Here is a 14224-nt window from a genome sequence, read left to right on the forward strand (position 1 = left end):
CAGATTCCACATTCCGATTTTGTTTAGTCAATACCATTTAATCAACAGTTAAAGATGGGGGGGGAACTCGGTCGGGAAGAAAGAAAGGAAAAAGAGATCAGTGGTTGTTTTTTGTTTGAAGTCTGTTTAACTTGTTCTTTTATGGACATCACAAGGGGAGCGGAAGAGCCGGAATCCTAGCTCCTCCCTCAGCTTTCCTATGGCCTCCCTTACTCCCTCTACAACTTCCAACCTCCCCCCCCCCCCCCAACCACCTCATCCCCTCCCAATCCACTGCCTACCCTTCCTTTAGCCCCTGCTTCTCTCTCGCCCAACAAACCTTGGATATCCCTATTCTCTAACAAAAAAATCCTCCTCTGAAACTGAACTTGACCTCACCTTTATCCCCCCCCCCTCTAATATTTTCCACCCCCCCCCCAGCCCACTGCCCCTCCTCCTCCATTGCTCTTTGAATTAGTTGATGGAACTCTGCTATCCTTGGCCAATTCCTTGGTCCCATCCCTTCTCTCAGCATCCTCAAATCTTCTCTTACTAAGCAATGGAAAGCACATGGTATTATGGATACGTACCATATTGACTCCGGGATTTTTCGGCTCAAATTTGATTCCCCTGAATGCAAATCCCATGCTCTGGAAGGATCTCCTTGGTTTGTAGGAAAATCTCCAGTATTCCTCAAGGCTTGGGTTCCTTTGATGCCTCTCCATAGGGTCGACTTCAGCGAGCTCCCCCTGTGGATCAACCTTCCTGGCCTCCCTCTTGAATTCTGGAACTCAAATTGTCTGAGCCGTATCGGTTCAGCTGTTGGAAAACCTATCCGATCTGATGCAAAAATTATTAACATGGATCACCTCTCTTATGCGAGAATTTGTGTGGAATTTTCAGCTGCAAAACCTCTCCCCCCTTCTCTTACCCATTGAAGATGATAATGGGATGAAAAACAACCAAGTAATTGCGTATGATTGGATCCCTGATTGATGTGATCTCTGTTCAACTTTTGGTCATGTTTCAAACTGTTGCTCATTTGCTGGTTTGGAAAGCTCCACCACTAAGTTTGTCGCTCGTCCGCCTCCTCCTGAAGACCAGATGCCTGTTGAAGACATGCCTGCCCCGCTGGGAACAATCAACACTTTGGAGAAAATTACAGTTTGAATTGTTTCCCCTGCTCCGCCTGCTGCCACCAACTTAGTTATTCCAGCAACCTCTTTCTACCGTAGAAGAAGAAGAAGATTCCCCAAGTCTGTTCCCGATGATTCCCTGAAAAATACCTTTTCAAACTGCTCTGCTGCTGCTGCTCACTCTGAAACTGCAATCCCACAAAAGATGCCGATGAGATCGTTGCTACTGAGACTATCGCTGCACCTCCTGATCCGTTGGACAACCTGGCTTCTGACTGGTCATTGCAGGTACTCTTCTCATCTTCCCAAGACCCAGTGATCAACCCCTTGCTATAAAAATGATAGCCCCTGCAAGTCATCCCCTTCTGAACCCCTGCCATCTACCTTTTTTTTCCAAAACCCTCCCTGCACCTCGTTGAGTAAACCCTCTTCCCCAAAACACAATAACCCACCTCCTTTACTCCCTCTCCCTCCCTTATCCCTACGGGGCCCACCAATCACCTTAACCTTCCCCATCAATCAACATTTTTAAAAAAATTCTTTTCCCATTCGCCCACCATTTCTGGACCCAAGCCCAACCCACGGCCTAAATCACCGACTAATGGGCCTGTTTATAGAACTTCTTTTGGCCCAATTTCAGCCCGGCCGGTTGGACCCTCCTCTCTTACCCATTCACCTTCATCCATTTTAACCAAACAAACCAGCCCAGTTAAACACCTGACACTCCCAACCCCTATTACCCCTGGAATGAACTCTACCTCTTCCATTTTGCCCCTCCCCCTCCCTTGAACCTTCCACCCCGGCTTCTAACTCCTCCATTGACCCAAATTTGAAACCCCTTCCCCGTGGGATTCTCCCTTATGTGAGACTGAGACTGATTCCCTTTATTTTGCCCAATGGGATGATATAAGCCCCTCCTTTGATGACCCCAACCCCACTTGCTAAATTGCTGCCCACCCCCCCCCACCCCCAGTTTGTTCATCATTATGCCTGACTTTATTTTTGGAATGTTAGGGGAATGAATTCCCTTGCAAAACAAGCGGAAGTAAAACACTCTCTCAAAGATTCCAAAGCCACTATTTGTGCTTTTCTTGAAACCCATGTTCAAAATGAGAATGCCCATCGGATTGCCCGTTTCTATTGCCCCCTCTTGGTCTTTCATCTCCAACTCGACCTAGTGCCCCAATGGCCAAATTTGGGTCCTTTGGGATCCTTCTAAATTCTAGATATCATTTATGGATTCCTCTCCCCAATTCATGCATCTTAATATTTCTTCATCTTCTTCCCTTACCCCTTTCTACCTCACCATTGTCTATGGCTTTAACCGTGCCCCGGATCGCGACCCTCTATGGGAGAAGCTCTGATCCATCTCTTCCTCTTTAGTGGGTTAGTCCTGGGGTGTGGGGGGTGATTTTAACATTGTCCGCTACTCTCACGAGCGTATTGGAGGTAGCCCCCCAAACGCTGTTGCAATGGAAGCTTTTAATTCTTATATTGATGATTCTAGCCTTACCGACCTCCGATGGTCAAGTCACCTTCTTTCGTGGCATAATCGTAGGATCGGTGAGGCTAGAATTGCATCGAAACATGATTGCTTTCTGGTCAATGATTCTTGGCTCTCCCGGTTCCCGACCTCTCATGCTTCCTTTTGTCCGGCTAGTCTCTTGGACCACTCTCCTTGTATGGTCCATCTCTTCCCCCCCCCCTCCTCCTTTGGCTCGAAACCTTTCAAATTCTTCAATATGTGGAGCTCCAATCCCTCTTTCATCCCCACTATTCAAGAGGCCTGCAATAAGCCTGTCCATTGTCATTCTCCCCCTCTCATCACTTTTGCCCGTAAGCTTCGAAATACCAAGAATGTCCTCCATCTTTGGAATTCCACTACCTTCGGCAACATCTCCTCTAGGGTCTCTTCTTGTCGCTCAAATCTTCTCTCCATCCAATCTTCCCTCCAAATTGATCCCCTCAATCCATCCCTTGCTGATAATGAGAAATCGCTCACCACTGAGCTCTCCTCCCATGTCTCCCAAGAAGAAAGCTTTCTTTGCCAGAAAGCTAGAATCAAATGGCTTGAGCTTAGGGACTTTAACACAACACTTTTTCATAGATCCCTCAAAGCCCGCTATAATTTCAACTCCATCCCGATCCTCCTTGCTAGCAATGGTTATTGGATCTCTAACCCTCCTAGTATCAAAGCTGAAGTCATTTCCTACTTTTCAATCTCCTCTTCCCTGCTTCCCTCCCTCCCCACTCCCCTCTCCCTGCTAACCTCCACAACAAATTCATTGATCCTCTCTCCATTGCCCCCCCCCCCTTCTATGTATCCCTCCTCTGAAGACATCCTCATAGCCATTTGTTCCCACAAGCCTAATAAAGCCCCCGGTCCTGATGGATTCAGTATGGGCTTCTTCTCCTCTGCTTGGGATGTTATTGAGGAGGATCTAGTCCGCACCATTCGCAGTTTCTTCCTTAATCCCTCCCAGCTCCCTCTATCAACCAAACCTTCCCTTGCCTTATCCCGAAGAAGCCAGGAGCTTCCTCCCTCTCGGATTTCTGCCTAATCTCCCTTTACAATCTCCTCTACAAATTCATCTCGAAAATTCTTATGAACCGTCTCAACAAAATCATGCCCAACTTGGTTAGCGCTAACCAAACTGCTTTCATTTCAGGTCGTAGTATTGCAGACAATATCCTCCTTTGTGCGGAGATTGTTCGTGGTTTTAACTAGACTTCCCATTCCCCGATTGCGCTCCTAAAGGTGGACCTCCACAAAGCCTTTAATTCTATTCGTTGGGATTTTATCAATGATGTCCTCACTGCTATGGGATTCCATCATTCCTTTATCCATTGGATTGAGATTTGTCTTTCCTCCCTCTATTTCTCCATTATCACTAATGGATCCCCCACTGGGTTCTTCCCTTCCCGTGTTGGCATCCGCCAAGGCTGCCCTCTTTCTCCCTACCTCTTCTCTCTAGCTTTAGAGGTACTTTTCCGTATCCTCCAGTCCAAGACCGATCAGCTCTTGATCTCCCCCATACCTAAGTGTAAATCCCTGAAGCTCACCCATCTTGCTACTGTCGATGATTTGATGATCTTCTCAAAAGCTGACCACTCTTCCATCTCCTCCATTCTTTCGACTCTCACCCTTTTTAGTCCCTCTTTGAACTCAAGGTCAATCTCAACAAATCCACTATTTTCCTCTCTGGAGTCTCCGAGCCTCTTCGCTTAAATCTCTTGCATCTCTCAGGCTTCAAGCCTGGCTCCTTCCCTGTGGTCTATCTAGGTCTCCCCCTTATCCCTGGTAGGCTTTCCCGGTTCCCGCCACCATTGCTCCCCTTTGCTTGATCAAATCTGTAAGAATCTTCATCTCTGGAAAAGCAAGCTTCTATCTTTCACAGGTAGAGTGGAGCTCATATGTTCGGTTCTCCAATCCTCCTACCTCTACTGGTGTGGCATCTTCCCTATTCCCAAGTCTATCACTTCGGCTATGGAATCCCTTTTCTGTGCCGTTCTCTGGAAAGGTCAGGAAACCTCGCAGTTCCTTCGCCCCATTAGTTGGTCCAATATCTGTCGACCAAAATCTGAAGGTGGTCTTGGTATTCGCCGCATCCAAGAGGTCAATTCTGTTTGCCTCCTTAAACTCATATGGAAAATTATTTCCAAACAATATTCTATTTCGGTTAATTGGGTCCATTCCTCTATCCTCAAATTCAACTCCTTTTGGACGGTCCCCACCCCTTCCAACTATTCCTGAACCTAGAGGAAGCTTCTCCTGTTGAGGCCTTGTGCCCTCTGCGCCATTTCAACCCATATATCATCTAGATCTTCTACCTCTTTCTGGCTTGACTCGTGGCATCCGATGGGTATCCTCTTCTCTCTCCATGGCCCCCGTGTAGCCTATGAAACCTGTATCCCCAAAGCTACCCCCATGGCCCCATGGCCCCATGTCCACTTTTATCACCAATGATTCTTGGGCTCCTTCCCCTCATCACAGTCTCACACAAGTTTGGAATTCTCTCCCCCCTATTCTGTCTTCCCCCTGTAACCTTTTAGTTTGGCTCCCCTCCCCCACCAATTCCTTCACCATGTCCTCAGCTTGGAACTTTTTCCGATCCCATTCCCCCTTGGCCTCCCTTGGTTTGGTTTAAAGGTCATATCCCCCACCACTCCCTTACCCTCTAAAGAGCCCTTAACCTAGCCCTTCCCACCCTAACTTTCCTTATTAGTCGTCATATCCCAACTAACCCCAATTGTACCCTTTGTTGGAGCAATTTGGAGGATCTTGAGCACCTATTCTTCACTTGCCCTCTCTCTAGTTCTCTTTGGAGAAAAGCACTTGCAACCATATGGCCCCGCTACTGGGGTTCCTTTGGATTTGATTGTGACTAGTATTGGGTTTTGATGAACTTTTCGGGAACCACTACCTGTGATCAAATCGGTAAGCTAGTCTTTTGTGCCACAATTCACCATCTTTGGTGGGAGCGTAAGCTTAGGTGATGGACTTCCAAATCCCATTCTGTACATACAATTTGGAATGCCATCCAATTTGATGTTTCTCTTAGGCTCCTCTCTATTCCCAATCCCCCGGTTGCTGACAGCCTGACACCCCAAGGAATAGGCTCATTGTTGTCTCCTAGGGTCTTATCTCCGCTTTCCAACCCCCTATTTAGGGTTCCCCCCCCCCTCTCTCTCTTGTACCATTTTGTTTCTTTCTTCATGCTTTGCTTTTATATATTATTTAATCATCCAAAAAAAAAAACATTAAAAAGATATTTAAACCTGAGTGGGGTCTTTAGAGAGTGTCGTTTGGGAAGTGCAGGTATGGTCTTGTTTGCCAAAATTTGAGGAAGTTTGACTCCTGGACGGTGGTCTTGTTCTGATGCTACTTGTGATTTAGGATGGTTTGAAAAGGTATGTACATTTGAGAAAGGGTGTTTTGGCACTTTTGAAAAGGGTTTGGTCTAATAAAAGAACAATTAATGAAAGGGTGTGTTCATGGTGAAGGGTGTGCTCCATGGCAAAGGGGTGCATTTTGTTGTGGTCGGTTGCATAGCTCTTGATGAAGGTTTTAGTGTGCATTGTTGTGAACAGGTGCATTTCATATGGAGAGATAGGTTGTCTTCTCGAGAGGGTATTTTGGTCATTTAAAAGAATTGCCATCACCATTGTATTTTTACTTTTGTACAGTATATATATATTTCAAGTTTTCCTTCCAAAATACATACCACAATAGTTTCTTGGCCGTTTTGGGTTGGGATGTAGGCAGTTGGATTTCGACCTGGGACTCTTTGAGTGGCACTTGCGTGAGGTTTTGTGAACGGGTACATGTCTATTCAAGGGATACATGTGGAGAGAACAATTAGAATCCATTTTTATTACCTGTGATCTTATGCATCATCTTGATGGTACTGGATCAATGCCTAATCAAACGTCACTACTGGAGAAACTCAAACGCCGAATCCAAAATTTCAAACCTGGAGAAAGAATGATCATTTTGTTCGAGCATGGATCAATGCCACCCTCACACCGTCTCTTTCTTCTCATATTCTTCGCCTTCAAACAGCAAAAGATGTATGGGATTCTCTTGCACAACTTTTCCAACAACAGTCCACTGCTCGAAGGACTTATCTTCGCAATGAATTACAGATGATCAATAAAGGAATGAGCACAATTACGGACTATCTTCACAAAATTAAATCCATCGCTGATTCCTTAGTGGCAATCAATGACAAGGTAAATGATTCTACTTGATAGCATATACATTAAATGGTCTTGGTTCGGGTTATCTCACTTTCATCATCACTGTGGAAAATATTACCCCACCCATTACCTTTACCGACCTAAGAGCCAAACTACTTACTCATAAGCAACGGTTACGCCGTGGCTATGTGAACATCCAATCAATTTTAACTGATTCACATTCCCCTACTGCATTACTTGTTACAAATCAGCCTAAATTTAATCGGCCTAATAATAGTATTAAATCCTATCCACCCAACAACCGAAACCCACCTAGATCTGACTTCCGAAATTCATCAAATGGCCCTCCAAGATCTCAAAATTCCTATAATCGACCAAACCAAAACACCTTTAATACTAATTCCTTCAAATGTCAAATATGTGCTAAGCAAGGCCATTCGGCCAATAGATGCTATTTCCGTTATGCCCAGAGCCGAAATAATCATAATCCACCACCTCACATTCCTTATGCTGGCTTACATGGTACCCAAAATACCCAACACATTACACCACAGAATGACGCACAGTGGATACCGGATTCAGGTGCTACCAACCATATGTCATTTGATCCAGCCATACTACATCGATCTGCCACTTACAAAGGAGAAGACCAAGTTTCAGTTGGTGATGGTAAGAAACTCCCTATAACTCATATAGGCTCCTCAATTTTGAAAACAAATTCAAATCATTTATCTCTTAATGACATACTAATAGTTCCCCAATTGTCAAAGAATTTAATTTCCATTTCTCAACTTACTTCTGACAATAATTGTTCTGTTGAATTTTTTCCATGGGGTTTCTGTGTTAAGGATTTGGAGTCAGGCATCACTCTAGTAAAGGGTCCAGTCAAAGATAAATTGTATTCTTTCTCGGCCAATGCTGTGCCTCCTTTGGCTTTTTATGGAAATAAAGCTCCTTCTGATATTTGGCATCGCCGACTTGGTCATCCTTCTTCTGCAGTACTTACTCATTTGAGAAATAGTGTCTTATTTAATTCCTTTGAAACACTTGGATCCAATAAAATTTGTGACGCTTGCCAACTTGGCAAACATCACAAATTACCATTTTCTATTTCAGTTAATCGAACTACTCAGCCATTACAACTTAATTATGATTTGTGGGGTCCCACTAAATCTGATGCAATTCATTGTTTCAAGCATTTTCAAAATATGGCTGAAAACTTGCTTTCTAATTCTATTAAATTTTTTCAAAGGGATGGAGCCTTAAAGTTAACAAGGGGAGCTTTCAAAAACTATCTTGATGAATGTGGCATTGTACCCAGGATTTCATGTCCTCATACTCCAGAACAAAATGGAGTTTCAGAAAGAAAACACAGACACATTACAGAGATGGGTTTATCCCTTCTATTCCAAGCTCACATGCCCAAAGAATATTGTTAGAAGCCTTTACTGCTGCTGTCTATTTAATAAATCAGTTACATACACCGGTATTGCAAGGAAAATCTCCTCATAAAGCACTGTTTGGCTTAAAACCAGATTATTGTTTATTGAGAGTTTTTGGCTGCCTTTGTTACCCCAACTTGACACCCTACAGAGAAGATAAATTATCGCCAAAATCCAAGGCTTATGTCTTTCTTGGTTACAATCTTTATCACAAGGGTTATAGATGCTTAAATAAGGACACTGGCAAGGTATATTTATCTAGACATGTTATTTTTTAAGAAAAGGAATTTCCCTTTTCAAATCCCCCATCACACCAATCATCAAACAAACCACCAGTCGAACTTATTTCTCTACCTGTTTTCATCCCACACAACCCACCAAATGTGTCTCCACTCACTTCACATTCTTCTTCACCTATTTAAACAACCAACCATCACAAAGAGCCCTTACAACATCATCACCAGCCATATCAATGGCAAATCCAACCCAAGATGTTAATCAATCCCCACCAACAATAGACCAACCACAGCCCCAACCATCTCATCCTATGATTACTAGGAGTAAAACCAATTCCGCCAAACCAAAAACCCGTCTCTCTCTACTCACTATTAGACACCCAATACCTCAAACCTTTCTTACCACCATCTCCAACATCCCAACTGAACCTAAAACCTACAAATCAGCCTCAAAAGACCCAAAGTGGATTGATGCAATGCAAAACGAATACAAAGCCTTGATAAACAATCAGACTTGGAACTTGGTGCCTTACTCTAAGGGTATGAATATTGTAGGTTGTAAGTGGGTGTACAGGATCAAAACAAAAAGTGATAGTTCCATTGAGAGATACAAGGCACGATTAGTTGCCAAGGGGTTCAACCAACAAGCAGGAATGGACTTTCATGAAACATTTAGTCCAGTTGTAAAGCCAGCCACCATTCGGACAGTATTAACCGTTGCATTATCAAAGTCATGGCCAATACATCAACTTGATGTGAAAAATGCCTTCTTGAATGTCAACTTAGCAGAAGATGTTTACATGGAACAACCACAGGGGCTTGTTTCCACATCTAAACCAACACATGTTTGTCATCTACAAAAAGCAATTTATGGTCTCAAGCAAGCTCCATGAGCTTGGTTTCAAATATTCAAAACATACCTACAAGGAGAAGGTTTCAAGCAAAGCGTGGCAGATTCTTCCATGTTTACACGCAACACCCAAGGTACAATGACAGTATTGTTGTTATATGTAGATGATATAATATTGACAGGAGCCAATGACGCTACAATTCAAGAGGTTATTTAAAGCCTGAGCAAATAATTTGCAATGACAGATTTGGGACACTTGCATTACTTCTTGGGAATTGAGGCTAATCGAAATTCAGATGGTCTTTTACTCACTCAAAGTAAATACTCCATCGATTTATTAAAGTCTACAGGAATGGAGACTTCAAAGCCATGCAAAACCCCAATTGAAGTTGGAACAAAGTTATCATCAACAACAGACTATCCCCTACCTGATCCAACACCATACAGACAATTAGTAGGAGCCTTACAATATCTGACGATCACTAGACCAGATATTTCCTATGCAGTCAATCAAGTGTGTCAGTTCATGCAATCTCCCACAGAAGATCATCTCAAGCAACAAAACGCATTTTACGTTATGTCAAGCATACTATTGGTGCTGGAGTTCTCTTGAAACCAACCCAACTTTCTTTTATAGCTGCTTATACTGATGCAGATTGGGCAGGATGTCCAGACACACGCCGATCAACTAATGGGTTTTGCACTTTTTTTGGGGATAATTTATTATCATGGTCTTCCAAGAAACAACCTACAGTATCTAGATCAAGTACGGAAGCTGAGTACAAATCCCTTGCCATCACAAAGATCCTGAGTTACTATGGCTTTCTTATGTTCTACGTGATTTGCAAGTGCAACTTCCAAGAGGAAGGGACATTTATTGTGATAATGTGTCTGCAACACAAATGGCTGCAAATCCAGTGCTACATGCTCGCACAAAACATATAGAAGTGGACTATCATTTTGTCCGAGACTTGGTTCAGAACAACACCATAAAAGTGCACTTTGTTCGGTCAAATGATCAAATTGCAGAAGTGTTTACTAAGGGCTTAACATCACAAGCTTTCTTCAAGCATAGAGACAAACTCTTGCACTTACCAATGAAGAGTTTGAGGGGGGATGAAAGACTATAACGGATCTGTCATGGTTTGAATTTGATTTTTGATTCAAGTTTTTGAATTCAATTTTTGAATTCAAGTTTTTAATTTTGAATTCAAATTTGAATATTGTAAACGAATCTTGTACAACAGCCATGTTTATTTATAAATACATAAGACTTACCCATCAAGGTAAGCAACCTACTTATCAAAATTAGAGTTTTTCTTTGCATTCTTTCAATAGTAGTATGATTTGGGTCAACCAAAATACATACCACAACTTTTGTGAATGGGTACATGTCTATTCAAGGGGTGTATTTTGGTCAACCTAAATACATACCACTACTGTTTCAAGTTTTCCTTTTACATAGTAGCGGGTAGATGTCTATTCAGGGGGGTATTTGGGTCAACCAAAATGCATACCACAAGTTTTGTGAATGGTCTATGCAGGGGGTATTTTGGTCAACAAAAATACATATTGCCACTATTTCAATTTTTTCTTTTATATACTAGTATGATAGTATGATATGATATGTTGACCAGATTATAAAAAGCAAGATTCCTGTTGAAGCATATACTTGGGGGGAGGGTGTAGGGCGGACGATTGTCGATTTCAAAGCGGACTTTCCATTCATTAGATAGAGAAGATCGCCAAGATTTATGATCCGCTGCCGAACTTATTCCAATTCCAACAGCTCGGACTCAGATTGTGGGGATCGCCGGAATACTTCGCATCAACAGATACTCGGTATATCAATATTGATTCAATCCGAGATCTCTTATTGAATAGCTCATTGAGATCTCTTATTGAATTGCTTTCAATGAGCATTCTCAATATTATGCCTTGAAGAGGACTTGAACCTCCACGCTCTTTAGCACGAGATTTTGAGTCTCGCGTGTCTGCCATTTCACCACCAAGGCGTCTTGAAAGTGAATTGTATTTCATGAATATGATATCTATCTAGTGTGATGTATGGAATATATGACAAAGGTGGAATGTTGGAGTATTTCTATCGATCGGTCATGTCATATAGGCCCGAGTCGGACATCCAATTGCTTCGATTTGAATTATCCGGATGACAACAAAGGAATAATCTAAACAGTTGAAGGGGGGAGGAGTTTAAACACTGAAATTAAAGGAAAATTGGAAGATATGGAACCTTCCTATAATTCTATGTTCACTCTCTCTTTCTTTACATTTTCCCCACTGTCACCCAATTGAGTCATTCGTTCTCTCATCTATTCCTTATTCCACCTGGATAACAATTGAAAGAAGAAAAATGAAAAGCAAAAATATACGCCATCCAACAAGTAATGTGAAATAGGACTCAAATGAGTGAAATCCACATCACCAATTTTGTTGTGCATATGAGTAGGCACAAAGTTTCATAAGATCATGTGCGATGACCAGAACAGTTCCTTGTGAATCTACATGAAATAGATGTGACAAAGTTCTCATAGAACAGAAGGCAGAACGGCAATTAACAGAAGGAAATTTTTGTGAAATACTAATAACCCCATTTCTGATACCGGATGGGAGACTAAACCAAAACCATAAAGACGTAGGAATAACCTAAACAATACCCGGGGAAAAAATACCACCCAGTAGTGACAGCAGCCCCCAGCTCTCAGACAAAATATGGAACAAATTTACATTCATCAAGAACATGAATGACACAGAGATCACGGAAAACAACCCACTTTTCTCATCCAATACATTCACATGCACTGATTATTGTTGAGTGCTTCCCACCATAAAATCCTCGCCACTCCAATCCTTTCAAGCTCCCTAATCACAGGTCTCAGTGCCCAAAATACGAGAAATCTCGGAAGTTGCAAGTTAACAGCATGTAGACAACTTGGTTCCTGAATGCCTATCATACTTAGTATTTGCGAATTTCAGTAAGATGTTCTACACCATGCAGAGCTTTGTTGAACGAATAAACGAAACCAAATTCCTCAAAAAGAATCTATAAGGGATATAATATATGTATGTCTTAAGGATTTAGCAAGTACCTTTGAGAATTGTTCCAGCAACAATACACTTTCTTCCTCAGCTGCAATCTGCAACCCCAGGACCTCCTGCATCTTCGATTCAATAGAATCGCAGTCGGCATCTGCAACCTTCAATAATTTTATGAGACCATGCTTCTCGGTTTCTGCTGCCGCAATGCTGTCGCTAACCCTTTCCGCCCTCTCAAAATCTTCAGCATCACAGGCTTTTTCTAGCTCCCTCTCCAGCTCCCTATGTTTGTTAGAGGCTAAATTTACTCTATCAATGGCTTCTCTTCTCCTTTTGGATAACTCCTTCCTAGTCGCCGAAATAGAAGCTGCCAGTTCCAAAATATGCTTGAGCTTCCCCGATATCCGAGCTCTAATTTGCTCAAGCTTCTCCTCTGCTGAACGGCCAAGACACATAGGAGAGAGCTCATGTTCATCGCTGCGTGGCACTAAATCTTCATCATTCAAGACATCGCTAAACGTCGAAGATATAGTTCCGTCTTCCGAATCGGGATCTACGGTTGAAGCACTGAGAATGACTGCTGTATGAAGATCTGAATCTTCCGAGCCGCAAGGAGGACGACTGTCTCTAAAAGAACTGGGATCAGAATAGAGATTAGAGGACTCCTCTGATTCCAAAGAAACGTTGATATCGACAGGGGACCGTGGCAGCGGAGGATCAATTTCGGTAGAGAGAAGGGAATTAGAATCAGAAAGAGCAGCTGAAGACTGATGATCATGGTCAGCAGGTGCCGCGTCTCGCCCGTATCCAACCCTGATGCCACCTTTCTTTTTTTTTCTTGAAACTTGCCTAGCGACGGAAGGAATTACCGTTTCTGATGCTGCTGTTGTGGTTAAGGTTGTCGTGCGGCAGGAATTGGGCTGTAATTGTACAACTAAGTGTTCGTTGGGGGTGACAAGGGTGAGATCAGAAAACAAGTTCTCGTCCAGAGGGCGTGATAGCGACGGTGAAGTCGGAGGAGGGGAGGTTGGCGCAAGAGACTGGTGAGCACGATCATCACCTTCGACGGCACGGTCTTGAGATATAACAGAAGGGCCAAAAAGGACCATACCTTCGAATAGAGAACCCATGTCGTCTTCCTGATCAGCTAGCGCCATGCTCCCAGACATCAACACGGAAACCAACTGTCTTACGCCTCCAGGTGATTTCCGGCCCTCGAGGAAACCAACACGACGATCCGATCTCTGCCGTTCGAAACCACGTCTGAAACTCGGGTGATATATTTTTCTCTATGAAAGATAAAATATATTGATTAATAATTGCAATTACATAGATCATAAATGTCTGTGTCCCGTCTACTATCATTTTCGGGGTTTTTTCCATGGCTTTGGGCTTTTAATCGGTCAAGTAACCCACGATTAACAGATTTTTGGGGTTTGAACTCATTTTCAAGGGTTTAAATCATAGCCCAAAGTACTTGCCATCAAGGGCGGAACCGGATTTAATATTTGAGGGATCGAATAATAAAGTCCAGATTGGAGAAGCACCAATACACCAATACTTTTTCACCACACATATTATGTGGCTACTTATAAGACCCATTAGGAGTCCCGCCTATAATTATTCTATTATATTAAGACATAGACCTACATATATTTTGTGGAACCCACACATAATTAACAAAATAGGTAAAATTATGGATAATATTTTTTTAACAAGATATAGGTAAATTAAAGCATCACACATGACTTCAACATTAAAAAATCATATGCAATATACCCAGTGGAATGAGTAAGGAAAAAATATCATCATATGTGGATGAAA

General features: G+C 42.6%; 1 protein-coding gene across 2 annotated transcripts in view; it reads right to left on the reverse strand.

Moving 5' to 3' along the window:
- LOC149014442 (neurofilament light protein) overlaps nucleotides 1-13693 on the reverse strand; it is a 48926-nt gene extending 35233 nt beyond the window's left edge. Inside the window, exon 1 of one of the 2 annotated variants that reach the window (XM_089155197.1) lies at nucleotides 12454-13693. In XM_089155197.1, the coding sequence (XP_089011323.1) occupies nucleotides 12454-13569 (1116 nt within the window). In that variant the 5' untranslated portion in view covers nucleotides 13570-13693. The remainder of the gene's footprint in view (nucleotides 1-12453) is intronic. The other variant, XM_089155196.1, reaches the window with a different exon arrangement.
- Nucleotides 13694-14224: the final 531 nt, after the last annotated feature.

Source organism: Hakea prostrata, chromosome 5 (genome assembly GCF_041222555.1).
Source record: "Hakea prostrata isolate BN-2017 chromosome 5, UWA_Hpros_2, whole genome shotgun sequence".
NCBI lineage: Eukaryota > Viridiplantae > Streptophyta > Magnoliopsida > Proteales > Proteaceae > Hakea > Hakea prostrata.